Source organism: Gallinula chloropus, assembly GCF_964237585.1.
Source record: "Gallinula chloropus genome assembly, chromosome: 2".
Lineage (NCBI taxonomy): Eukaryota > Metazoa > Chordata > Aves > Gruiformes > Rallidae > Gallinula > Gallinula chloropus.
The window spans coordinates 37,692,850-37,720,746 of NC_140086.1; the positions used below are offsets into that span (position 1 = coordinate 37,692,850).

At 42.2% G+C, this 27,897-nt stretch overlaps 1 protein-coding gene across 1 annotated transcript; it reads left to right on the forward strand.

Moving 5' to 3' along the window:
* Window positions 1-1,421: 1,421 nt before the first annotated feature.
* On the forward strand, window positions 1,422-26,224 carry MYBL1 (MYB proto-oncogene like 1; the record flags this gene model as incomplete). Its single annotated transcript, XM_084260412.1, has 16 exons — window positions 1,422-1,477; window positions 5,391-5,490; window positions 5,609-5,680; window positions 11,704-11,796; window positions 12,850-13,070; window positions 14,852-15,056; window positions 15,282-15,356; window positions 16,839-16,943; window positions 18,143-18,376; window positions 18,701-19,069; window positions 19,522-19,664; window positions 20,073-20,187; window positions 21,870-21,986; window positions 22,073-22,174; window positions 24,090-24,269; window positions 26,096-26,224. Exons 1-16 carry the CDS (start codon window positions 1,458-1,460, stop codon window positions 26,222-26,224), a joined length of 2,280 nt encoding a protein of 759 aa, XP_084116538.1. The 5' UTR covers window positions 1,422-1,457.
* Window positions 26,225-27,897: the final 1,673 nt, after the last annotated feature.

The window sequence follows — 27,897 nt, forward strand, 5'->3', positions numbered from 1 at the left end:
CCCTTGTCCCGGGGAGCTCTGCGGGGTGCACCTGTTCTGCTGCTAGGCGCGGCCGCAGCAGGTTGCGGTGCGATGCTTGAGGGGCCTCTGGTTTTCTTAACACAACCCTGAGGCGGCTGGTGCCCACGGCTGGGCGTAACCACTGGCCAGCGGTGCTTCGAGGGGGGAGAGGAAAGGGAGGGCAGAGGGGAGGGCTGTCTGTCTGTCTGTCTGTCCGTCCGTCTCCCCGCCGCGGGAGCCGTGCGAGGGCCTGAGGGCAACTCCCCTCGCCCCCTGCGCTACCCGACCGCTCCGTAGCAGGGCGGAGGGTCCTGCGTGCGGGGGAACCTTCCGCGGGTCCCTCGCTCCGTCAGACTCGGCCCGCCAGAGGGTTCGGATCTGAGGCCAGAGCGGGTCTCAGCGCTCCGCTGTTCGCGGGGAGGGCGGGCCCGGGTCGGGCCGCCGTGAGGAGCTGGCAGGCTGTCTGCCGAGGGACGGCGGCTGTGGGCAGCTCCCTTCGATAGCTCAGCTGGTAGAGCGGAGGACTGTAGAGGCACCGCCCGCGGGAATCCTTAGGTCGCTGGTTCGATTCCGGCTCGAAGGAGACGCTTGATTTTGCGCCCGCCTTAGCGGGGGCGGCCGCGCGTTTTTTGACCCTTTCGGGCTTCCCCCCCCCCCACTGCTGTCGCTACCACTGGCGGCGCGCGAAAGCTCGCGCCAGGGCGTTACGGGCCGCGGACAAGAGACCCCCCCGACTTCCCCGCCAGCCGCGAGAACTTACTCACCCGTCATGCCTCGCCCTCGCCGCCCCGCCCACTCGCCGCCTGCGGCTGGCGCGAAGCCCCGCCCCCCGCCCGGGTCGCGTGCGGCGGCGGCGGCCAATGGGGCGGCAGTCCGCCTGCGCAGATTCAAACGGTGGCTCTGGAAGGAGGCTGGGCGCGAGATTCGGCGGTACCGACCGAGTTTGCCGCGAGTGCGGCGGTGGCAGCGCAGCCCGGGCGGCGGGGGCTGGCGGGCCGGCAGGCAGGCACTGGGAGGCGGGGAGGGGGGCCGGGCCGGACGGAGCAGAGCAGAGCTGCGCGGCGCAGCAGCCCGGCGCGGGAAGGTGCCGCCGCAGCTCTGACAGGAGGAGGGAAGGGCACAGCCGGGCGAGAAAGGGGCCGCTGCGCGCTCCGTCCTTGCGGGCAGGGGCCGGGCCGAGCCGAGCCATGCCTGACGCGCCGGGGGCCGGGCCGGGCCGGGGCTGAGAGCGGCCGCCGGGGCGTTGTGGGTTTTACCGCGAAGACCCGCGGGCAGGAGAGGGCCGTAGGAGCAGCCCTGCCCGCCGCGAGCCTTCCTGAGCTGCCAGTGCCCCTCTCCGTGCCCCGCCCGCCTCGCCGCGCCGCCCGGCTGCGAGAGAAGGAGCCCGGGCGGGGTGCTCCGGGGCTCCGCGCTGCGCCCCGCTGCCGTGGCGAACCCCCCTATGGTGCGCCCCGAGGATGGCGAAGAGACCGCGCAGGTGAGTGTGGTTCCAGGTCCGGCCCGGGGATCTCTGCGCCTTCTGTCCCCCCGTACCCCTCCCCGCCCGCTCCCGGGTAATCGCTGCCTTCCGTGCCGCCGCCTCGCGCCCAGGTACCCCCCCCCCCCCCCCGCGCCCCGGGATCCCTGCCAGGTGCCGCCGCCATCCCGCCCCGCCCCTGCCGCCCCTCACACCCCCCACACCCCCCCCCCCTTCCCCTCCCGCCGAGCTGTGCTGGCGCTGCTCTCGGCCTCCTTCCACCTCCCCGGCCTCGGGTGTCACTGCCCACCTCCCTCCCTCCGATTCCTCCCTCGCCCGGCACCCGCACAGGTATCTGTCTTCCCTCTGGCTTGCGAGCAGCAGCGCTGGCGTATAACAAGTCTCGCCTCTCGCTTAGAGGCTGTGCTCGTTCTGTGCTTCGGCTCAGGCAATCTTTGTTGTAGCTTGCCTTGGCAACTCCTTAGCTTTGCTCTTCTGTTGTCATTGAGCCTGTCAGCAACGACTACGTTGTCTCCGCTGTAGCTTTTCCTGCTGGTTACTTTCCTTCTCCCGGAGTAACACTTTTGAGGGTGTTTTTTTTCCTCCCGAGGGGCTTTGGCACAGCCTCGGTGTAAGGTTTGGGTCTGTTGAGCTAGTGTTCAGGCCTGCGGATTCTTCCAATATCTTAGATGCACCTACTTCCTCTTATCTGGCGTGTTCTTTGATTGAGGATGTCATAACCTAGCCTGAAACCTTCCTGAGAGAGAACGTTTTTCCTCAAGAGCTTCAGCAGCGGGCCCAGATAGTTTTGATGCATCTTTTGTTTTATTGATGTGAAAATACTTTGCATTCAGAAGGTGGGTCTTGGAGAACTGCTTTACTGCTATGCTTATTCTTGTCCCAAATTGTTTCTGAAAAATTATAAAGCAATGTAAAAGAAAGATTAGGATTGAGAAAGGGGTGGATTGTCAGTGAATAATACAATAATACTAATGTGCGAGTTACCTATGGCATCAGGGTTTTACCATGACTGCTTCCCATGGAATTGGAGGTGGTATCAAAGTTACAGATATCAAAATTGCTTCTGCGTTTTCCTCTGACATGAGAAGTGTTCATCAGTTAATTTTTTTTTTCCCCTGCAAAACTGCTATTAAAACAAGAAAGTAATGCTTTGGGGGTTTAGTGGTGGAAGGAACAAAGATTCATTAGGTGGCCTTGCTTGCAGATGCTAACTACTGGAGCTGTCTATGCTTAACTTTCTGCAGCAACCATCTTGGAGAGAGAGAGTGTTTCTTGCTACTTCTAGTCTGCATTTTGTAATTTAGGAGACTTTAATCTGTGGTATTGCAAACAATAGCTGCTTTTTTTTTTTTTTAAAGCTTTAGTTTCTGTTATCTCTCATGGCTATGGAGAGCTTTGATGTCATAACTGAAAATGCAACTGTTTGTCAATAGCAGGAACGTTTGTTTAGACATCAGTAGCCCTAGAGGAATACTGTGTCAGTGCGTGGTGGTGATAATATCTCTGAAACTAAATCATTGTAGGTATGAGTTTACATAAAGGTAATTTCAAGATCATTCATCTAGGTGTGGAGTAAGGAGAAAGTGTAATTGTTTTGCACCAAATGGAATTAAGCTTAATTTTGTTGAACTGCTCTTGGTTTTGATTTGGAAGCTTTTTTTTTTTTTCCCCTTTAATGGTTTTTGACTCAGCATTACAAAGGCAGCTAGCCTAGAACTCGTGTCATGGTGAAGTGTGGTGGCTGTGCTCCACTTCCGTGAGTGTTTTAGCAGTTTCATAACGGCAGAAGAGCTGTCAAGTGAACTGTAGCAACCCAACCTGCTTGAAAAATCCTTTTAGTTTTAATCAAAATCTGAAATTAGTAGTCCCAGCCACTCACAGATATCTTGTCTACAATCTAGTGGTGTACTAGACTAAACAGGAATGAAGACTAAATGGTTATTCATGTGGAATCAAGGTGCAAGAGAGCTCAGCGCCTGCCCCGCTGGCCCTGGCCCCGGGGCTGCGGGACACTCATGCTGCTGGAGAACTCCGGGTGCCTGGTTCTTACCCACCGTTGCCAGAGGGCACCCCATGTTGTCTAGCACAGGTGCTCTCTTCAGCAGCACTGCTATGTACGTGGGGCCCTTCCTCTCTTTTTTTAAATCCCCACGGCTTTTCGCACAACTGAAGATTCTGTTCTTGAACTGGTTTGGTGTGTAAGGAGGTCACGATGACAAACAGCTTAACCACAAGACCAAATCTTAGTTATAAATAAGTTGGATGGCTTGTTTGGTATGAAACAGGATTATAATATTAAGGTATGCTCCTTATAAACCTTGGGAGTATATCTTGGTATTATAAAGAAGCTGTGGATGAGAGGGGTAAAAATGAAGGAGGGGAGGGGCGAGAGAAAACTCTTAGTTGCCTGTAAATTTAAATCCTATTTTCTTAAGTCCTAAGCCACTTAATGCAAAACTCTTATAATCATTGTGTTTGCAGCTGGGTTTTTTTTTTTTGGAAGTGCTGTGAAGAACTTGCTGTTGACCTTTAGACAAGCTTACTGTCTTGTGGTATCAACAAAGTTTGAGTATGTTTTATGTGTTACAATTTGTTCCTGCTGCATCGTAAGCTAAGCAGGGCAAATCCAGTTGTGGTGCAGGATGTAGAAGCAATGTTCAATACACTGGATCTGCAAGAGCTGGGTATATACTATCTTGTAGTAGTGCTCTTTAGTAAGTAGCACTGTTCTTTATGTTCATGTCAGCCACAGAGGACGTACTCACTTCATGGGAAACAACAAATAAACATCAGTGGTTGATCAGCATGGAGTGTGGGTGAATCTCATGTTCAGGGAAATAATGTGGAGATCTTCCCTCTAGTCAGTTATTGTGACACCAGCACAGGTTAATTCCAATAATGGGAAAGGATTATTATTTTTTTAACCTTTGGGTAAAAAATGGAAGTAACTTTCAAGGCTGGAGCAGAGCTAATACATTTAATTTTGAACGTGAGTTTATGATATTTATACGAGGTTTTATACTGATAATATCATGTAGAAATATTAAGAGTGCAGTGTGAAACTGCTTTTAATTAAAGCTGTGTGGTTGGACGGGAGTCCTTTCTTTGTGTGTCTGCTGTAGCTAATGCAGAGGAACTGCTCGTCTTGTCAGGCCTGGGTTTGCACATGTGTTTGAATTTATGCAGTCTAACATGAGTCACTGACGTACAAGTTCAAGTGATGTTTCCATGAAACATGTCCCTTTGCTGCTGCTTGGTGAGGCTTTGCTGACCGAGGCTGCGGAGTTGCATCTCTCCAGTAGATGGAGCGTGATCTACGCGGAGCCGCAGAGGTTACCTGGCTTCCTGCCCCTCCGGCTCTGAGCTACAGGGTCAGCACCCCCACGGGAGTTACTTCTTGCTGGAATGTTGTTATCTTCAAACATTTGTATCTAATTCCTGTAACATTGAAGCGACGCTTTCATTCGAGGCAGGAGCCCACTGGATTTTACAACAACTTGAGTTTTTATTTGGTACCCTTGTGTGTGTTGTCTGAGTTACAGAGGTGGAACATACAGTGGTTTGCTTGCCTGCAAAATGCATTTATCTTATAAGCTAATTTGTGTAAAATAAAGATTCATAAGTGTGTTACAAAAGCATGGCCTTAAACAATAGCTTTTGCTTCAAATCTAAGTCTTGACCTGGGATGAATTATCTGTCCATATCCCAGTATGTGGCCTTGAAATGAAAATTAATTCTGCTCCTTCAAAATGGTGAGTGTAGGCCACTGCTGCAGGCAGATCTTGTGTTTGTGCAAATTTCATGTGTCACTATAAAACAATATGTACAGTGGGGAAAAAGAGGGAGGTAGTTTAAAGTAACAATCAGTACATTTATTTTTCTATCTTATTCACCCTTCTGTTGTACTCTGCAGTGAGGAAGATGATGACCTTCAATACAAGGATCATAATTATGAAGTGCAACAGCAAAAATGTTTAAAGATACGTAACCGGGTGAAATGGACACGTGATGAGGTAATACTGGTTTTTTGCTTCACTTTCTTTCTTATATTGGTAGCACATAAAATGTTATTGTTTAGTGTCACCTTGGGATAGCATGTAACATTTATTGGCTGAGGTTATATCTTAACAGGATGAAAGGCTAAAGAAGCTGGTGGAACAAAATGGTACAGATGATTGGGCTTTCATTGCTAGTCACCTACAAGTAAGTTGAATCTCTGCTTTAGTTAAGTTCCCTTTTTTTATTTATTTCCTTTGATCATATGTCCAGTTTAGAAATGGGGTGAAATAGAAATCAGAAACATGTAATAGTAAAAAAATATTTTAAAGGATGCTTGTGAATTGGACTTAAGGTTCTCTAAGGTCTGTGCTAGATCTCATCAGTTCAAGCAGGGGCTTAAGTGATGGTCTGAAATGACCAAAAAATAAATTATGCCCTCTCTCCACACTTGCCATTTTTTTTCATTCTGGAATATGTTCCTACTTCCTACTGGTTGCATCGCTTGTGGTGGTTAAATCTACCGTTTACAGGTTGCTTCTGAAGCAGTTAAAGTGTGGGTTACGTTTAGAGATTGCTTGAAAGGAGCAGAATCAATTTCTTAAACACCTTAGCAAAAGGGTGTGGGGGGTTTATTTTGGTTTGTGTTGATTGGGTTTTTTATTTGGTTTTGGGATTTGTGTTGGTGGTTGTGTGTTCTTGTTTGGTTGGGTTTTTTACAGTGATGTCTGCTTCTGTAAGATATGTAGATCTTTCCACTCAGTGATATCTTCAGTTGCTAAGAATGGGTTTCTTGGAAGCTTCCTACTGACACTTAAAATGTCTTGTTTTGTTCTGATGATCAGGTGGAATGAATGAACTGTTGGGTCAAACATTATATGACTCCTCAGCTGTATGAGCTGGTAGAAATACCTACAACTAGAATCAGTGATGTTTGTTTCTCTTCTGATTAAATGTTATAAAGCATCTTCATGGTTCTTTATCATCTTGAGTGGGGTGTTACTGTGTGTAACTAGGTAAAAATAGACTTGAATTTTAAATGCTGAACATCTATAACTTTTCATTCTTCTCATGTCTGTTGTGCAACTGTGGTGCTTCTGATTCTCTTTTTTCCAGGTGGCAAAGTATAGATATCAGAAAATGAACTAAAAGCTTCTAAATTTGAGTGCATAAGCAGATCAATATTCCTTACATGTACATTACCCCTGTCCAAAAAGCAGTGAAATGAATGAATGGCAGAGGAGAAAGAGATAATATCAAAAAGCTTTTATACTAAACTGCTTAAAAATACAATGTTAGGTGATACTGATCTGCAGGTGTAGTATGGAGCTACATTTAACAGATATAACAGTTTAACCTGACAAGGAGTTCTCTAGCTGAAAACAAATGCTTCTGGAGACAAAGCTATTGTTCATCTGGGCCCAGTGAGGTTGAACAAAGGCTTCCCAGCCACTGTGGGGAACATGTGTGGAGGATGAGGTTGCCCATTGCAGAACCGTTGATGTTGGAGGGAACTTGATATCATCTCAGCTGAGCCCCCTTGCTCAAGCAAGGTCATCTGAAGCTGGCTGTCCAAGGCAGTGTCCAGCTGGGTTTTGAAAATCACTGTGGATAGAGACTCCAGGGTTTAAACTGGAAAGCTAAATAATAGAGGCTCACGTAATTAACACCTGTTACTGATGGTCTTTTGCCAGGAAAACCCAGTGTCTCTTGAGAGTCACTAGTGTGTGAAGGTACTCAAACTGCCAGGTTTCAGAAGCCCATTTTGCTACTGGGCTTTGGGCTGAGCACAAATAAACCTTTCCCCTTATTCTGCCAAAAAAAGTGAAGATGGCTTAAAGGTTCCTCTTGAGAGGGAACACAGCCTGTATTCTCTTTCAGTTTATTGTGGCTAAGGCAGACCTGGAAAAATTCTGTTTCCTCCCATCATTTGCAAGTTAAACATGAGCCAGCAGCATGCACAGGCAGCCAGGAGGGCCAACCCTATCCTGGGGTGCACCAAGCATGGTGTTGCCAGCTGGCCCAGGCTGGCAGGGCTCTACACTGTGCTGGTGCAACCTCACCTTGAGTACTGTGTGCAGTTTTGGGTGCCACAGTACAAGAGGGACACAAAACTATTGGAGAGTGTCCAGGGGAGGGCAACAAGGATGGTGAAGGGTCTGGAGGGGAAGACTTACAAGGAGAGGCTGAAGTCCCTTAGTTTGTACAGCCTGGAGAAGAGGAGGCTGAGGGGAGACCTCACCACAGTCTATGGATTCCTGATGAGGGGGAATGAAGAGGCAGGTGCTGATCTCCCCTCTGGCGACCACTGATAGAATCCAACAGGGGAGATGTAGGTTGGATATCAGGAAGAGGCTCTTTACTGAGAGGGTGGTTGGGCACTGGAACAGGCTTCCCAGGGAAGTGGTCACAGCACTGAGCTTGACTGAGTTCAAGAAGCGTCTGGATGATACACTCAGTCACATGCTCTGACTTGTCTGGCCCTGTGTGGAGCCAGGAGTTGGACTTGATGGTCCTTATGGGTCCCTCCCAACTCAGGAGATTCTATGATTTGTTTTGCTACTTCACCCAAATATGTCCTGATTTGAGAAATGTCTGGAAGGTAAAACACTAGAAGGCCACAACTTCAAAATTTTTATTGCATCAGAAATGGGAACAGCTATCCTATGCTGAGTCTGTCTTCTACACCTTGTCTCCACCAGGAAATTAAAATGCTTTGTAACAAGCTCTAGTGTGTGTTTTAATCATACAGTATCTACTCGTGATTAACTTGAAGGTACTGTGATCAATGTATTTTTAGAAGTAACTGTTTTGATTGTTTTCTCTAGTCTTACAGACTGCTTCTTGTTTAACTTCATTGCAATATGGTAACGTCTTTGCTTGGTAGACAAGCCCAACCAAACCTTGTGATCAATACTTGCTGTCCTGCGACCTGCACTGAAGAGTAAATTGTCATGTCCCAATCTCCAGTGTACCAATATCATGTGCTGGGGCAGGCTCTTATCTGCATATTTCTAAGGATTAGTACAACTACCCTGAGAGTCCCAAAGTTTTCTAGAGACAGGTTTTGGGAGGCTAAGTGAGAGCTTACTTCTCTTTTGGGAACAATATTTGAAGAGATCCTTAGTGAAGCTATGGAAAAGCATCTGTCCTGAGCAGAAAAAGCAATGTTCTTTAATTAGTATGTGTTAGGTAAACTTGATATAAACCTGTTTTCCTTAACACTCTAGTAAAGAGCTGAGAACATGTTCACTTGGGAATTCAATCACAGAATCATAGAATGGCATGGGTTGGAAGGGACCCCAAGGACCATAGAGCTCCAACCCCCCTGCCACAGGCAGGGCCACCAACCTCCAGGCCTGGATCTACACGAGGTTGCCCAGGGCCCCATCCAACCTGGCCTTGAACGACGGGGCATCCACCACCTCTCTGGGCAGCCTGTTCCAGCACCTCACCACTCTCTCTCTAAAAAACTTCTCCATTATATCCAATCTAAACCTTCCTTCCTTTAGCTTTAATCCATTCCCCCTTGTCCTGCCATTATCTACCCTTTTAAAAAGTTGATTCCCCTCCTGTTTGTATGTTCCCTTCAGGTACTGGAAAGCTGCAATGAGGTCCCCCCGCAGCCTTCTCTTCTCCAGGCTGAACAAGCCCAGCTCCCTCAGCCTTTCTTTGTAGGGCAGGTGCTCCAGCCCTCTAATCATCCTTGTGGCCCTCCTCTGAACCCTCTCCAACAGTTCCACATCCTTCTTGTACTGGGGGCCCCAGATCTGGACACAGGACTCCAGATGGGGCCTCACAAGGGCAGAGTAGAGAGGGACAATCACCTCCCTGTCCCTGCTGGCCACTCCTCTCCTGATGGAGCCCAGGATACCATTGGCCCTACGAGCTGCAAGAGCACACTGCTGGCTCGTGTTAAGTTTCTCATTCACCACAATCCCCAAGTCCTTCTCAGCAAGGCTACTCTCAAGAAGCTCTTCTCCCAGTCTGTATCTGTGTCTGGGATTCTTCCGTCCCAAGTGCAACACCTTACACTTGGCAGTGTTGAACCTCATTAGGTTCACCCAGGCCCACCTTTCCAGCCTGTCAAGACCCCTCTGGATGGCTTCTTTTCCTTCTGTTGTGTCAACCACACCACTCAGCTTGGTGTCATCCACAGACTTGCTGAGGGTGCACTCAATTCCATCATCGATGTCACTGATAAAGATGTTAAAGAGCACCGGTCCCAAGACAGACCCCTGGGGGACCCTGCTTGTCACCGGCCTCCACCTGGACATAGACCCATTGACCACCACCCTTTGGCTACGGTCTGTTAACCAGTTTCTTATCCACTGGATGGTCCACCCATCAAATCCACTTCTCTCCAATTTAGAGATAAGGATGTGGTGGGGGACTGTGTCAAAGGCCTTGCACAAGTCCAAGTAGATGACATTGGTTGCCTTCCCTTAGTAGAGAAGTATTGTTGTATTTGATAGGAAAAAAAAATCCTATAAAAAATTGTAATCATAGAACAGTTTGGGATGGAAGGGACTTAAAGCCCATCTAGTTCCATCCCCTGCCATGGGCAGGCACACTTCCCACTAGACCAGGTTGCCCAAAACTCCATCCAACCTGGCCTTGAACACTGCCAGGGAGGGGGCAGCCACAGCTTCTCTGGGCAGCCTGTGCCCCTCTCTCAGCCTGCCTTCACAGGAGAGGTGCTCCAGCCCTCTGATCATCTTTGTGACCCCTCTCTGGATTTGCTCCAGCAGCTCAGTATCTTGTACTGGGGACTCCAGAGCTAGACACAGTCCTGCAGGAGGGGTTTCACTAGAGCTGAGGGGCAGAATCACCTCCCTTGACCTGCTGGTCACGCTTCTTTTGATGCAGCCCAGGATCCGTTTGCCTTTCTGGGCTATAAGCATGCACTGCCAGTTCATGTTGAGCTTCACATCAATCAGCACCCCCAAGTCCTTCTCCTCAGGGCTGCTCTCAGTCCGTTTTCCATCCAGCCTGTAGTCATTCTTGGTATTGCCCTGACTTGTGCTGGACCTTGCACTTGGCTTTGCTGAACTTCATTCAGGTCACCTGGGGCCACTTCTGAAGCCTCTCAAGGTCCCTCTGGATGGCAATGCTTCCCTCCAGCATGTCAACGGCACCCCACAGCTTGGTGTTATTGGCAAACTGGCTGAGGGTGCACTCGATCCCACTGTCTGTGTCGCTGACAAAGGTGTTAAACACTGCAGGTCCCAGTACTGACCCCTGACGAATGCCACTTGTCACTGGTCTCCAGTGACCACAGCTCGACCATCTAGTCAATTCCTTATCCACTGAGCGGTCTATTTGTCAAATCTATGTCTCTCCAATTTAGACACAAGGATGACATGTGGGGAACTGTCAAATGCTTTGCACAAGTCCAGGTAGATGACATAAGTTTCTTTTCCCTTATCTGCCAGTGCTGTAATCCCATTGTAGAATGCCATCAAATTTGTCAGGAAGGATTTTCCCTTTGTGAAGCCGTGTTGGCTTTCACCAGTTGCCTCCTTATTTTCCATGTGCCTGAATGTAGTTTCTAGGAGGACCTGCTCCATGACCTTGCTGGGCACAGAGGTGAGACTGACCAGCCTGTAGTTCCCCAAGTCTTCCTTTTTTAAAAATGGGGGTTATATTCCCCTTTTCCAGTTAGTGGGAGCTTCACTGGACTACCATGACTTCTCAGATATGATGGAGGGTGGCTTAGCAACTTCACCTGCCAGTTCCCTCAAGAACTATGGATGCATCTTATCGGGTCCGGTGAACCTGTGCACCTTCAGGTTTCTTAGATATTCTAGAACCTGATCTTCTCTTACCCTGGATGGTTCTTCATTCTCCCAGTCCCTGCCTTTGCCTTCTGTGACTTGAGCGGTGTGGCTTAGACCTTGCCAGTGAGTCAATCACCTACAGTTCAGAGCAGATGTGGAGTAATGAGGACAAAAAAAATCCTGAGTTTTTCTTTAAGGAGTAAATTTTGAATTTGATTATCAAGCAAGATCGTTGAAGTAATTAGAGCTTTGTGCCAGGCTGTGGGGTTTTTTTGAAGAGTTGTTATAAGTAGAAGAAATAATAAGGGAGAATTTAAGTGTTATACTTAGAACAAAGGTCTGAATAAGTCTCATGATTTGAAATAAGCTAATAATTCTGGCTAGCTAATATTTACAGTTTTACATTTTCAAGAGATTAACAGTTACACTGGTCTTCTTAAACTGTTTCAGAATCGGTCAGATTTTCAGTGCCAGTATCGATGGCAGAAGGTACTAAACCCAGAATTGATTAAAGGTCCCTGGACTAAAGAAGAAGATCAGAGGGTAATGGAAGTTAATTGATACTGTATGCTTTTAGTGAAGTAAAATTGGCACGTGACTGCTAAGAATGTGTACTTTTGCTTAGGCTTTATCCCTGCTAAAATGATGCCTGATTCATCTTGTGATGTACTTGTATTACATTATGCTGGGAGGGGGCGGGGGGAATAATAAAATGCAGCTGCTCTTAAGTAGATGGAATGTCTGGTCTGCTCAAGTGTTTAATTTCCCTTTGCTCAGGTTGCTAGCTGGACTACTGTAGTTTACCAAGTAGAGGAAATCTCATTACAGCACTAAAGATCAAAGGTCTAATTTCCATCTTTTGTTCCTCAAACCCACCAGACTTACAGGGGTTGGGAATAAGGGAAATGATTTCAAACTCTATTGGTAGAGAAGCTGGCAATGGTATTTTAGACTCCTTTTCTCCATCTGTTAATCCACACTGCAGCTTTTTGCCTGCAAAACCCGGACTGCCCTGTAGGGAGGTGCACTTTCAGCTTTCACATACAATATTTCAAACTGAGTACTTATTCCCACCGGTTAAAACTGGTTGAAGATGTTTAAAACTAGTATTTGCCAGTTGTAAATATGATCTTCCTAATCTATTTTTGTTACAGCCCTGGTCAGTCTTTTAAGAAAAAGCTTCTAATTTGTAAAACCAGGTAGAAATGGGGTGAAGGTTGGGAGTAGAGGTGTGGGGTTTTCCTCACGGGTACATTGTTGCAAAAGGTCAAATTAAGCATGTTTACCAGCTTCTTTTTTGGCTTTTCCTATTGTTAGCATGTGTTATGGGTAACAGGAAGGAAACTTCCACATGGATGTTTTCATCAGTATATACTTATATTCTAAACACAGTGAATTTGGAGTTAGTAAGCAATTTTTTGACTTCTTGAAAAATAACTTTTAAAACTCCAAGTCACTGCCTGCCTCTCTAGGCGTAGTGTCTTGTCAAATTGGCTATTAAAATCCTATTCTGAAACGTGAGTTTATCAGTGTTCTCAGCCTTTGATTAGGCAAATTAATGTTTGGAATGATAATGTGCTCTCATCTGTGTTCCAGCTGATTGAATTAGTTCAGAAGTACGGTCCGAAGCGCTGGTCTCTAATCGCAAAGCTTCTGAAAGGAAGAATAGGCAAGCAATGCAGAGAGAGATGGCATAACCACCTCAACCCTGAGGTGAAAAAATCTTCATGGACAGAAGAGGAAGACAGAATAATCTATGAAGCTCACAAGCGTTTGGGAAACCGATGGGCCGAAATAGCGAAACTTCTTCCTGGAAGGTGCTTCTCAACTCTCTTTGTGTCACATAGTGGGATGTGGAAAGCAGTCAGCACACAACTCTTTGCAGACTAATCTGTTAGAGACCATCTGTTGAAACTCACTTCACAACATCTTTACCTTGACAGATACTGATATTTTTTTAAAAGATCTTTTGCATTTGACTATGTATTCTTAAAAAGCTGTAAAACCAATATAAAGAGCTCTCACACTCTGTTGGTTTATTAAAAAAAATAACCTGGTCACCTGGAGAAAAAATTGTAGTAGAGCTGAAGAGTAACAGTAAATTATAATGCAAGAATGCCTTAAAATCCTCTGAATTTATATGAAAGTGCCTTCAGTATTATGCAGTTGGTGACTTTCTCTTTGGTTTAAGATCAGATTTGATTTTTTTTTTTTTTCTTTTGTGGAACACTTCTTGTTAAGTAGGACACTTGAAAAAGAGAGTCTTTGTAACCTTCAAAAGCCCAGGCTCAGGAGTCATGCATTACAAAGCTAGTTAGTTACTATGTAGTCTCTAAGTTAAGAATAAGTTGTATACATTGTTCTACTTTGTTTCAAGTGTGTTTGCCAGCTTAAGTGCTTGTGGAAAACAAATTTTAGTGTATGAAGGGTTTAATGACTGTTTTTTGGGGGTTTTTTTGTTGTTTGTTTTTTTTTAACTTTGTACTGTTAATGTTGAATTTCAGTTAAGCTGTCCTTATCTGAATTTGATATGTATGTTCAGGAGGTGACTCTCTAGTTGGGCATAAGGAGTGTCATCATTTGTTATGTTGGGAGAATAGTCCTTCAAGATGTGTGTTTAAAAATTTGCCATTTTGGTTAAGAACACAATCCATACATCCCAGGCAATCCATTCCTCCAAAGGATTTCATCTTAACAGGATTTCAGAGAGGGAAGATGAGTTTCTTAGGACAGCAGTATTCCTAACTCACTATCTTATTTGTTGAAAATATATCCAAGATGGGACTCTTAGCTAAAGATTGGATCCTAGACCTAGAAGATTTGTAGAGTCTAACACTTGTGAGATAAAGATGACAAATATTTCTTGGAGTTGAGCTTAAATGAAAGATGAGGCTTAAAGCAATTGTTATTTCTGTGTACCTCTCTAAAGCTAGCAGTAATATTGCTAGTATTTTATTGGACTGTAATGCATTGATACTCCTGCCTTAATGCTTGACTAGTGTTGTTAAACATGATTTCAGACTGCAGGCCTTTCCTTTCCTAGGGGAGTGGCATTAAGCTCTGGTCTTCTGCCATGCCTGCTTTCCCCATGCAAGATCAAGGGCACAAAGAGGTAGTGGGATATTCCTGCACAAAGCTGTACATGAAGTCAGAGCTGGGAATGCAGGCTACCATTTTTTAGAAGAGACGTCTTCCACTGGCAAATGCCAGCCACAGTGCCTTTATTATGCTGTGGGACAGTAGGTTGATTGCCTTGGCTTCATGTTCTGCAAATTTGTGGCAGAGGGTAAATAACATAGTGACAGAGAACACATAGTTGTTCCAAGTATCCCAAGAAAAAGCTTTTTGCCCAGGATCACAGCCAGGACCAAGCTACTTTTAATTTCCTGCAGACTTGGAAGTCCAAGGAAGTTTTGAAAAGAGTAACTTTCTAGTCATTATGCCAAAACCTCACTGCTAACAGAACTTTCTGTCCAAGCTGCTGGTGCTTTCTGGGTTTGTGGCTTTGGATTAACCTACTGTACAGACCCTGTAAATTATGCTATATATTAAACTTTAAGATACAGAAACCAGTCACTGTTGTACACTTTCATTTTAGGACTGATAATTCCATTAAAAATCACTGGAATTCAACAATGCGAAGAAAAGTGGAACAGTTACAAGATGGATACTGGAAAGGTGGATACTTAGAAGATGGTATAAAGTCTGAAAGAGCTAATTCATCCACACTGCAGCCCCAACCTTCTCTGACTATGGAACACTCGCACACTCAGAATCAATTTTACATACCTGTTCAGACACATGTAAGTTCAAAATCCAGAATAATCAGTATTTCCAATTTCAAACAATCTGTTTGGTTTGGAATGAGAAATTAATGTGAAAGAACGAAGGTCTGTTGAGTATTTCTTGTGATACTCTGGAAACTTAGGATTTGTAAACCATAGTAAGTAGTTTATATAGCGTAAGCTAGAGATAATTTTATAGACTCCCTTTCTTTAGGGTTTGTAAAATGATTCATGTCTCTCTAGATTCTAGGATACCAGTATGCCTCACCAGAAGGCAGCTGTCTAGAACATGCTTCAGCTTCTTCCAACATAGTTCAGGTAAATTGTTAATGAGCTTTGTAAATAAAGATAATGTACTGTGTATTATGCTGTAAAATAAAGAGTTTTAAAAGCTGTAACTTCAAAATGTCTTTAAGTCTTTATCGTTCACCAGAATTTATGTAAATGTGCCTCTGTAAGTAGGCTTGCCAGCTTAATTTGTTAGTTCTAGGTAGGAAAAAAAGGAAGCTGTCTTTATACATCCCAGAAACACAATGGCTGTGCTTATTTCTGACAGAAGTATGGCTTGAAACACTCTATTAGTTAAATCCTTAGGTTGGCATTGTGACCAGTTAGCATTCCTAGTTTCTGAGAGCTTTAAAGACAAGATTTTATTTCTTTATGTATGAAAGAGTTCGGATAAATAACATAAGTGTCTTACACTTATGGCTGTGCTTTCTGTTCTCAGTAAGTTTGGGTTTTTTTCTGGCTGATCAACTTTTGTCAATCAGTTGAAAACGGTCTTCTGCAACATTCCAAATGCTGAAGTACTGAGAAACTTTAAATCAAGCAAAAAATGGGCAGATTTATTTCCTTTTGCTCCTTTGGGCTCACTTAGAATATATCTGAAGTTCCTCACGTCTTGCAGACTGAATGTAGATCTTTCTTTGTAATATGTCTTCCTGGAAGAACTTTTGGGAATTTGAAATTAGTTTAAAAAAAAAATTGACACAAGGATTAATGCATATTTTGCTTGTTTGTGCTATATGTGTTAGAGGCATTCTGCAGAACTCTGTTTCTAACCTCAGTTTCCCTGTGCAGGCCATCTGTTTCATGTTGCATTTTCTTCCATGATCTCAGTGTAAGAACACGAATCACAACATGACACTCTGGATCGCTCTATATGAAAACATATAGGATGCCCTCTGCCCCTTGAAGCCTTCCCTAAACTGGGGAGTATAACTAGTTTTGAAACTCATGGCATATATCCTCACCTATATTTATAGCAATAACAGAAAGTTTTAAGGAGGTTAAAACCAAGCCAACCAGCCAAAACCAATCAATACGTTTTCTTTTATGGTAATAATCATAGGATTGTTTGTGTAGACAGTCAGCAAATGCTGATTTGAAGCACTTTCTTTCACCCTTAGTGAGGATAAATAACTCAAAATACTAGAAAGCACATGAAAACACACACATCTACCAAGTTGCCAACACAGTTGTGTCTTCAATAGAAGCAAGAGAGTGACTTGTGGCTAAAAGGTTCTATAGCACACTGAGCATTTACAGGCCATGTTAGAAACCTGTTACAGTATTAGCTTGTGTATCATTTTAACATCGAATCTGTCTCCTGGTAGCTGCTGGAGTTGTTTTGCTTGCCAGTGACTATTGTATTACGGAGTAATGATACAGCTTGAACAGCTCTGTTGAAACAGTGTGGGTTTCTGTTAGGAGTGTAGCTATGTTATAATGCAGAATCTTTACTGTGGAGGCGGTGGTGGAAATGGAAAGTAGTAATGGCTTCTTTCTTGAATTTTTCAGCAGTCGTTTGTTGATGATGATCCTGATAAAGAAAAGAAAATAAAGGAACTTGAATTGCTACTTATGTCAGCAGAGAATGAAATCAGAAGAAAACAAGTGTCTTCTGTAAGGACTGTTGATTTCTGTAAATATTTGCATATACTTTACTGAGATTAATCCTCAGCATTTTAGGCTGTTTGGTTTTGTGTGGTGCTTTTTCACCTGACCTTCTAAAATCACGCATATGGCTATTTGGTTGTAAAACGAAGTTTATGTATTAGAATTGAGGCAAACTATTTTTAGTGCAGTTTTCTGCCCTGTGAAAACAGCAGAAATATGACTTGCAGTTTGGCAGTTGCTCCTAAGACCCAAGACTTTATTCCTCTTCAAGAGGAATACTGCCACTATTCATTTGTAAACATCTGCAAAGTCGATCATCAGAGAAGGATAAAAAATGCATAGTTTTTGCCCTATTTGATTTCAAAACATCCTGTAGATTATATTTTTATCAAACTTCTCTGTGAGTTCTTGCCATACTTATTGCCCATGTTTGGACATGACAGTATATAAATTTGCACTGTACAAAATCTTATACGTACTTAACTGGAATGAGGGAAACTTGCAGATGACAGTCACTTATTTCCTCAGCAAGAGAGAGCTGTAAACGACGTGACACCTAACCAACCCAACCATATTGATTATTACTATTTTAGATTACAGGTGAGCTTCCACTTTTTGTGGTGCAGCTATTCTTGGCATTCTCTTGAAGCAGTCCAACGTTCTGCTTACCTAGTGGCATCTGCTTTGCTTCTAGGTTTCCAGTGAAAATTAAAATCTGTTTATTGGGTACTAAGAAGTCTAATAAACTGGGGTAATCATTTAAAAGTTAAGTAAGCAATAAATGCAAAATCTGTGTTTAAAAAAAAAAAGGATCAAACAAGTATTTCACATTCTAGAAACAGTTTCTAATCTTAAAATGTACCTGTGTTCTGTAGTGAAGATGACTTCATAATATACTGATGTTCAGAAACACAGGAAACATGCAGCAGAGATGGCTTCCAATACAACCCATAATTATCTAAGTTATAAGCATGTATAAGATATGAATGAGAGGTAAGATAATGATCTTACACAACTTGAGAATGTTCAGTATGTTATTGTAAGGAGAAGACTAACTGCATTAATGCAAATAGATAATTAGTGTTTGAAAAAGCAAAAATTACTAATCAATCTTTCCCCCCCCGACCTGCCCCCCGGGGTCACAGAATTGATGCTTTTGAACTTCTGTGTTGAAGAAGATTAACATGTTTCTTCATACTTTTTAGCAAGCTGGAAACTTGCCTTCTTGGTCTGGAAGCTTTGCCATGGAAGATTGTGTGTCTAATACACTAAATAGCCTTGAGGAGCGAACAAGTGAATTCTACAGCATGGATGAGACCCATGGCACGTCTGTTCAGCAGAACTCACCAGCCAAGTATCTGGCTGTGGAAGCAAATAAAATGTTGTTGTCTCTTCCGACTATCGCAGAGTTTGCAGATACACTAGAGCTCACTGAAACTGTAAGTCTGTTTTAAGCCTGTATTCTGAGCACAAATACGCTTTTTAGGAACACCAACTTACCCAATGTGTGTAAAATACTCTTAAAATTGACTTACACTGTACTTGTTTGTAACGTCATCCATGTTGGGTGATTTGTTTTGCTGTCCATTTAAAACAAATTTTCTTTTAAAACGTTCATTGATTTAGGATTGTGTGAAGGATACAGGGAGAATAATTCAGTGTATGTTTTTTGGAGGTAGAGAGCTATTGGATTGGCTTGGAGGTTGTAAAGTAACCTTGGGTAAGCCTGCTAGTGTTTGCGTGTTCTGCACCTTGCCTCATAGGATCCAGTCACATGGAGTGACGTCACCAGTTTTGAGCTTTCAGAGGCTGTTGCATCTCCTGTCAAGCCAGCTCCTGTCAAACTGATGCGGGTTCAACACAGCGAAGGGGCTTCTGAGTGCCAGTATAACGTCAGTATTGTGCTTGATGGCAAAAAGCACAGCAGCACCAGTGGAGAGGAAGAAGCAGTTTTTCCAGCAACCCCAAATGTCACTAAATTCAGCACTCCACCTACTATCCTAAGAAAGAAGAAGAGATTCCGTGCTGGGCAATCAGCAGTTAACGAACTGAGTGATGGCTTATGTAATGATGCCATCGATGCTGCACTAAAGCATACACCAGTGAAAACACTACCATTTTCTCCATCACAAGTGAGTTTATTTTAAAATATGGCTAAACTGTGAACACTGCAGTGAGTGGACTATAAATTACAAGTACTGTCTTCCCTAGTTGCGCATCTTTGTGAGGGTAAATACATTAAAAAAGCAATTCTTGAATAACGTGTTTCCTCTGTCTTGAAGACTAACTTGGAGGGGAGGGGGATGGTAACATGTCTCAGCTCACACTTTCTCATGCAAATAATTGTTGACAGAGACCTATTGTCTCTGTGACCTAATTAAGCAGTAGGGATTTTAAGGAGAAAATCAAGGTTTCAGTGATATATATCACAAAGGTCTTGGCTTAAACTAGTCTTAACTTATATTGGGCTTTGTCAGTAAAAGCCTTTCAGATATATACATGCAATTTGTTGTACCATTCAGTACAGTAGTGAAGTTTTGTTCTTTAAGGTTTTTTGTTTTGTTTTTTTCTCTTTTGCACTTAGTTTTTCAACACTTGCTCTGGAAATGAACAATTTAACCTTGAAAATCCTGCATTTACATCAACACCGATCTGTGAGCAGAAAGTTCTTATTACGACTCCTCTACACAAGGAAATGACACCAAAAGATGAAAAGGAAAATTTGGGGTAGGATTATTACATTAAACATCTGGTGATGTTGCTCAAATAAAACCAAGCTTTTCTAAACACTGATAAATTAGCCTACCTGTATGCATACTGTGAATGAATTTTAAAATCCCTAACACTTAAGTACTTGTGTATAAATGAATTGGCTTCCTGGCTTTAACTTAACTGAACGTAACTTGCATGCAGTCAAAATTTTTCCTTTTTTAAAATACTGAACAAAATCCAGTTAAAGTTTAATATACTTGGGGTAATGCTGTGGTGATCTTAATACTTTCAGATTCATGGTGGTGATATATGTTGTGTAAATTAAGGTATTTTAAAATGCTTCTTAAATTAATTTTATTACATTACCATTGATAAAGTAAAATATTGAAATGCATGTATGAACACTTTTCTGCACTTGAATAGTGTTAGAACTCCCACGATTAGAAGATCACTTATGGATACAACACCAAGGACACCAACTCCTTTTAAAAATGCTTTGGCTGCTCAGGAAAAAAAGTATGGTCCACTCAAACTTATGGTATGTGATGACATTCTTTATTTGAGAATTCTTCAAGTCTAAACACTCTCTTGGTTTTGAGATATTGTAGGCCTCAGCATGATTTTAGAGAGTATTTTCTAAAATGCTGTTATTTCAGTGACATTCTATGTTACCCTAGAGAACAGCTAGAGTGTGAATCAGAGGTTTCAGATTTTGTATGTTGGACTAGTATCTTCCAGTGTAGCATGGAGTCATTTTCTTTCTGACTGGTATTCGGTACGTACAATGATCTGACCCACAGTAGCCTTAAACACGTTGGTTCTGCATTTCTGAGTCTTTTTAAGGTTGCGTAGCCTTATGCTGCCTTTAAGAGGTGGTAATATCAGTATCTGAGATTTATCATTATAATACTTTAGCTTCTGTTTTTTTTAAAAGAAAACCTGTAAGTGAAAGAGTGAATGAGTGCCTCCTCTAATTGCATAATCTAGTAAGGGTGAACTGGTGCAGATGAATGTGATTAACTTCATTATTTTAAGCAATTTTCATATTTGACTTGAAAAGCTGCTTTACCTTTGAGTCCTCTGGACGATGTAAGAGCTGAGTTATTTTCTGGTTTTGGTTCTTCTAGTGCCATGACTGAAACTAGATGTTTACCACAGCATGCTAGTATCCTGAGATTATTTTTTTTTTAATGGGAAGACATTTGGAAGTGGTTTGTCCTTCTTGGGGGCTTACTTGAGAAATGTCTATGTAATTCTTCATCCTAGAACCCAAAATCTTAACATAGCAATTCATGATTCCTCTGATTCATCTGACTGTCACAAAACCCTTTTTGTAGTTGACTGTGGGTAATGTTACTTTTTTGTTTGTTCCACATGAATTCAATTTTTACTCTCTTCATAGCCTAGCCTAAGGTATGTTAATGCATAATAACTTTTGGAATTCAGCTGACACATGTTTTTCAAGTTCTGAAAAAATTCCAGCCAATATATATTGACTATTTATTTTCTGCAAACACAGAAGGTAGCTCAGAGTTTGCCACAGGGCTTGGCACCATCTGTGTTACCCTATAGATTCACAGTCTCTCACTATGCAAATGGAGTGGTTTGGCATTCCTGTTTCTGTCCACTATTAACCTCCTGTTCAAAATCAAATTTTGAGGGCTTAAGGGAATTCTTCTCCTGTTGGTACACAAAGGAGCCATCTGTATGGCTTCTGTGAAATTCTGTACTGTACTTAGGACTGTCAATGTCCTATTCAAAGATTTGTGTCAAGATTGATAGAAATTCCTTTCCCAACAACAGTCATACTTTTATAGGACAGGTTTTAGCATGTTTGTATGCATGAATATATACCTATATGTTTATGAATGCATTTAGCATCTATATATGTTTATCCCTCCTGTTGTGGGGTAGCCATTGCTAATAAATGTAAACAAGGAGTTTGCATCTCTTCTTCAATGCTGCCTTGCGTTTTTGAGGCACTGGTGTGCATGTATATATTCAGCTAGAAATAACATGAAGTAAAATGAATTTTAAAATCTGCATAACCTTGAAATGGTCATCCCTAGCTGTTAGCTACAATAGCTTAAATCTTTTCATCTGTTGCTGTGTTTTGCAAGATCTCTTTTCTAGCCTACATTAGCTGAAAGTAGAATATGGTAAAAAACAGCAACTAATAGGCTTTTCCTGTATTTTCTCCTCCAATTTTGATTAACTTAGTCACAACCACTTGCCTTCTTGGAGGAAGACATTAGGGAGATTTTGAAAGAGGAAACTGGAACAGATATATTTCTCAAGGAGGAAGACGACACTGTGTATAAAAGCTGCAATCAGGAGGTAACATTACAGTAATACTTTCAAATAGGAAGTAACTGCTTTTAAATATTACTTTACAACTGTTCTCTGCAATATGTTTATTGCAGCACAACTCTTCTAAAAAGGTCAGGAAATCACTGGTTCTAGATCCATGGGAAGAAGAGGTTGGTGCCCAGCTCTTCACAGAAGATAATAACTTAGATGTACAGGTAAGTATTAAACCACTGAAGAGCATCCTGGCAGCAGTATTAATATAGAACTGAGTATCATGCTTTCTGTCAACTAAAAGGAAGCATTAGAATTGAGGTTAGATTCATAAATCTAGAAAGTTAAAATCATCTTCAGTTTGAAATACTAGCTTAACTACTTAAGCAGTACTTACTTAAGTGCATGAATTCTTCCTCTCAGGCCTCAAGAGCAGGACTGGTACAATAATAAGGATGCCTTGCAGCAAAGCTGCTTCTGTGCTGCTTACCTACAGACTCAACATATATGTCTTGCTGAAGCTCTCTGTAATACACCAGGAAGATGGCGTTTCCCCTTGTGTTTTACATGCTTGACAGTCTGGCAGGCATGTTCTGAAGATACCTGGTTTCATGTCAGGCAGCACGTTTTTCCTTTTCCCTCTTCACGTAGTACAGGAGTACTTCAGGAAACATCAAGCACGTAGATGATGAGGTTCATGGGCTTCCTTGGCCTGAAGTATTTTTGAATACTTCTCTCTCAACAACTAAGACTGCAACAGTTCAGAGATGGGGCTGCTTTGGTCCCTCATACCTTTAAAAAGTATCTTAGTCTTTTTCTAGTGGACTAGTCTTGTAACTTGTAGGAAAACTTTATTCTAATCTAGTTCTTTAATGTGCATACTTAAGTGTTTAATTCTGAAAGAGCGGAGTGTGACTGTGACCCTTGATCAGGAATAAAGCTATATTCAAGAGGTAGAAGCCAAAGCCCCGAAAAAGAATAGGTGCTTAAGTCGTACCCCTTTCTGATCATTGTGGCTGGTTTCCTAAGTTCCCTTCCTAAATGCCCGGCAGACAGGGTGGCAAGGCTCGGTGCTGGGTGCCAGGTGCTCTGCTGCCTGGTGGAAACTCCCACTTTCCCAGGGGCATCTCTGGCGGGCGAGGGGCAGCACTGCTGCAGCCAGTCAACACAGTAATGAAATGCCCCGTGTTCCGTTAGTAACGGCTTCTTGTGACATCGTATATCGCGCCCCCGTGATGTTCAGCTTGTTAAGCTTAAGGCAAGATACAAAATGATGGTTGTGGTATATTAAAGGCAGCAGACTGGGAACAAAATTGCTTTTCCTCTGTTTTATTCAGGGATGCTGGTGCAATCGGAACATTGGCTCTTAACAAAAGAGGTAGTGGTAGTATCTGATTTAAAAATGGAAAACATACCAGTCCTTAAGTAGAAATTGCGTGTCCATGTGGTGGTAAGGTAGGAATAGGGTCTGAGGTGGAGTCAATATGTAAAATAGTTTAATGCTGTTTAAAGGGGTGTTTTTGTAAGCTAACAGGTACAGATGCCACCATTAATCTCGCTCTCTAAAACTGCCATATACCTTTCTTCTGCTTTGCTACAGTGAAGATGGACTAATTCTTTTTATTTCCATAAACATTATCAGCATGTGGAACTCTTCTGGAATCACCAATCCAGTGCTCTTTTCAGTTCTTCAAGCAGCTTCTCCTGCTGATACTGATATGATCCTTTTTTTTTTTTACCCCAGCCTGCTTGTGCTTACTTTCACAGGGGTTGTACTAGAAGTGAATTGAGAGCTTTTTTTATTTAAAACTGTTCTATAGTTACCACTTTATCCACTCTTGTTCTTAACAAAATGTAACCAGCTGCAAAGTGCCTTTATATGAAAGAAACTACTTACTCTGTAATGCCCAAATCATTCTAGCAGCAATTTGTCTTACTGTGCTCAGTACTGACTATGAATCCCGATACAGACCAGCTAAGTTCATTAATTATTCTTTTCAGATACTTTCCTTGAGTGTTTGCTTTTTTTACACTTTGGCTTCTCTGATGACAGCAGTTGAAGACTTTTTTTGTTTTCCTTTTTTCTTCATTAAATACTAATTATTATTCCTGTTCCCTGCCTTTTTCTTTTGTCAATAGTCAGAAAATGCATACACCACATCTTTATTAACGATACCATTGTTGGAAAGACACGACAACGGATATAACCTGACACCAGAAAAACAGGATACAAACCCAGCAAACAAAACAAATGTGGTAATTAAGAAGAAACTGAATGCATGTGCTTCCAAAAATGCCAAAATGGAGAAAACTCTTCAGGTTGGGATGCAAAGAATTCTGTTAGTTTTGTTAGCAGGCTAACAAAGAATTTATTTTTGGTTTCTTTCTTGTACTAACATCTCGAATTGTTCAGTTCAGTGATCTAGTTTCAGTCAACATTTCCATGATCCTTATATCTTGTAAGTTGGTCATCTGTCCACGAAGTGTCTTTAAATACAACCCTGGTGTTTCACTGAGTGATCTCTAAGATTTCAACGTGTGGGAAGAAAATCAGGATATGGTAAACCTACAGAATAGGTTTGGTCACACAAGTCTAGCAGTAAGAAAACCTGAGTTGGTACACGCTAAGGTGCTCTATAGCACCTAAATTTCTCAAATTTCGCTGGTGCTTACTTGAGAATAAGCCCAGTGGGATTCATTACACAGGGCTCATCTACAGGTTCTGTTTGGTCATTGTTCTTGTAATGTGCCTGGTCTTATACCTCTGTATATTTTCTGTACTGTTAAAACTGTGGAATCTAGTTTTCCCTCTGTGTGTGTCTTAACCACCAGGTTTAGGGAGAGATTCTCTTTGACTTGCCTTGGTACTTGTTCCAGTTTGCCCCATAGGAAGTTAATGTATAAAGTTTTTTGTTTTCTCAGAATATCTACAGCTATGTATTCATTAAAAAAAAAAAAAGGAGGGGAGGGGGGCAGGGGGGGCAAAAAAAACCCCAACAGGGCACTTGGAGTCTGATCTTCTATGACGCACTTAATTGCTGTGAGGATGATGTGCTTTGAAATACAGAGACAACAGTATTGCTTTCTGATCCTTTCTTATGAGAAGAAAGAACAAACCTCATTTACTTGTGACATTAAAAAATAAATTAAAAATTAATTGCTGTGAATTCCAGCAAAGGTGAATACATCTACCTGGCCTAGAACTGGCCTTGAGAATACTTGAAAGGGGAGCTTAGTCACAGTATACTCAAAAATACTCTCATTGAGCCATCTTTCTCTTTTTGGTCTTTCCCCTGAGAAACCCCCTCTCTGTCTACTGGCCCCTCTAACCATGAGTCCCTTCCATGAACCAAGTCTACTAAATCTATAGAGAAACTTAAAATGGCAAATTTTCCCTGCGCATCTCTGTGTGGAACTGATCCTTTGGGTAAGCTTCTAGCTCAATGTGGGAGGGAGAGAATTTTGCATTCTTCATTATGCTACAGTCTGCTAGCATCAGGTTCATTTCAGAGCTGCTACAAATCAACTTCGGATTCAATAAATCATGTAGATGTGCAGGATTTGCTCCATGGGAGAAGCAGGACTAGTGGCTCAATTGTTTTTCCATTCATTTTTTTTTTCTTCCCAATTCCTTTGCCATTTCTAACATATTCCCAAAGCATCTGACTGTTCCCCCACAGCTGCCACTTTGGCTCAGTGAAGTCCCTCCCAGTGATTCTTTCTCAGCTACCAAACCGTTTTGCTTCCTTGGTGCCTCCAGACAGCTGCCAATACGTATTTTTCTGCCTGTTGAACTCAGCATGTTTAAAGGGGAGGATATCCAAAGAGGAGATGAGATGACTTAATTAACTTCCCTTTTATGTGTCAGTTGTTGAACTGGTCTCCTTTTAAATGTGTTTTTTGTTTAGGTGTTAGAACTTAAAACATAACGCAGATGCACTGCTTGGGAGCTGGATTAAGGGGTGGAGAGGGAGCTCTGCCATAGGTTTTACCTATTGTACTGTAGAACTGAATCCTTCTCAGTAAAATACAGTGTCGTTGGAGTTTGATAACTTATTATCAATACAACCTCTGAAAGGTTGTATGAGAACTGCTGAAGTATTTTAATTAAAACAATCTTCTAAACTGAATTTTATTTTACGCAGTCAAATTGTGAATGGGAAGCGGTTGTTTACGGGAAAACAGAAGATCAGCTTATCATGACTGAACGAGCCAGAAGGTATCTGAGCACATACACCGCTCCCAACAGCACTTCAAGGGCCCTCATACTGTGATGGTCACTGCAACTGACAACCGTCTCTTTTCATTGAAACAGACACAATGTTGAAGGCGATTCCAGCACAATACTCGTGAATTAAGTCTTTACTTTGAGACAGGCTGCCAAGGGAAACATTAAAGCTACCTGAAAGCGTCCTTTCTTCTATTGACTGACAAAGAACAGACACCGAGCTCCCTTACTCTCTCAGAAGGGGTAGTACAAACAGTTCTGCAATTAATTTCTCAAGTATTAAGGAAGTAACACCCTAGAATGTGATAAAGAACGGTAAAATACGTTGCAGTAGTGACAACACACAGTTTTTAAGTCTGTTTTTCATATTTATTCTTTTGACTTGCATTGCTTTTTTTTTTTTTCCAGTTAGTGCATTTTCAGTATAGAGTAGGTTTATAGGTTGTTACTGGTTTCCAAATGAGCAACATACATGACTGAATGTGCTTTTGCTTATGTAGCATTTTTCTAGTATATAAAGAAACACAACGGAAAGGAATATAAAGGAAGGATAGAAAGTTGCACTACTAATTTTTTGGTATGCTGCAAAACAATGAAATTAACTACAGTGTTAAATATATTTATTTGAGAAAGGTACTAGAAGTAGGTGGAGGGGGGTGAAATAGGTTTTAGTGTAAAGCATCAGTATTTTCTTCATAAATCTCAAAATGAGATGATTGTTGAATGTATTGTACAGTATGTAGGAACAGGGGAAAATTTGTAAATTGGAAAGGAGTCTGTTTTTATAATTTATTTTCATTTTAAAGCTTAAATGTAGATATTTATATGTATGCAGGTTGTCTAGAAGCCAACGTTGTTTCCTGTTAAGACAGCTAAAATGAAAAAGGACAAGTTTAAAGTATGAAATAACAGAAGAATGACAGCGCTGAAGTGTACAAATCTATACTGTATGTCCCATCTACATAAAGATTGCACTATAACCCTTAACTCATCTTGGTCTACAAAATGATGGCAAGGTATACCTGTATTATACAGCAATTCTTCCTGTACCTTGTTTAAATGTATTTAGAAAGGAATGGTGGGGTCCTGTATATGACCCAGGAGTACTTTGTCCTGCATAGGAACTAAAAACTAATGCATTTTAAATATTATATTTTTTAAAGAAACTTGGCACCTTGGATCTCAAAACAATTGTATCTGCACTTAGGCTTGACCATTATATACTTACTAAATGTTTGAAGAGCAAAGAAAACATTCTTTTATTTATAAAAAAAAATCTTTGTCCTTATTTAAAGGTATACAGGTCACAACAGTTGCTTTAGTTGCCTATTTTAGGTATTTGCACTTATTTTATGTCTCTTTTTTTAAAAAAATTTCTTTTTTTTTTAAGGAATGTTTTGGTTTGCTTTCGTTGTAGAGATGTTATGTAGTTAGTTCTGAGCAAGTTATGTAATGGTGTGCTCTCCACAAATACTGACAGGTGAACAGAAGTGTACACTGTAGTGTTAGCTATTTATGATTCGAACACTCTTCCTCTCCACTCCCGGGTGTGCTGCTACAGAGGGTGGCAGAATCGGCTTGCTGCTATGAGAGAGGGAAAGAGCGAGCATCATATGCACTGTATGTAAAATTAAAGATGATGTCAGGTTCTCTAGTTAACTTTATGAGACCAACCAGTACTATGCAGGGTGTGGAAGGTATTCCTATCACTTTAATCTC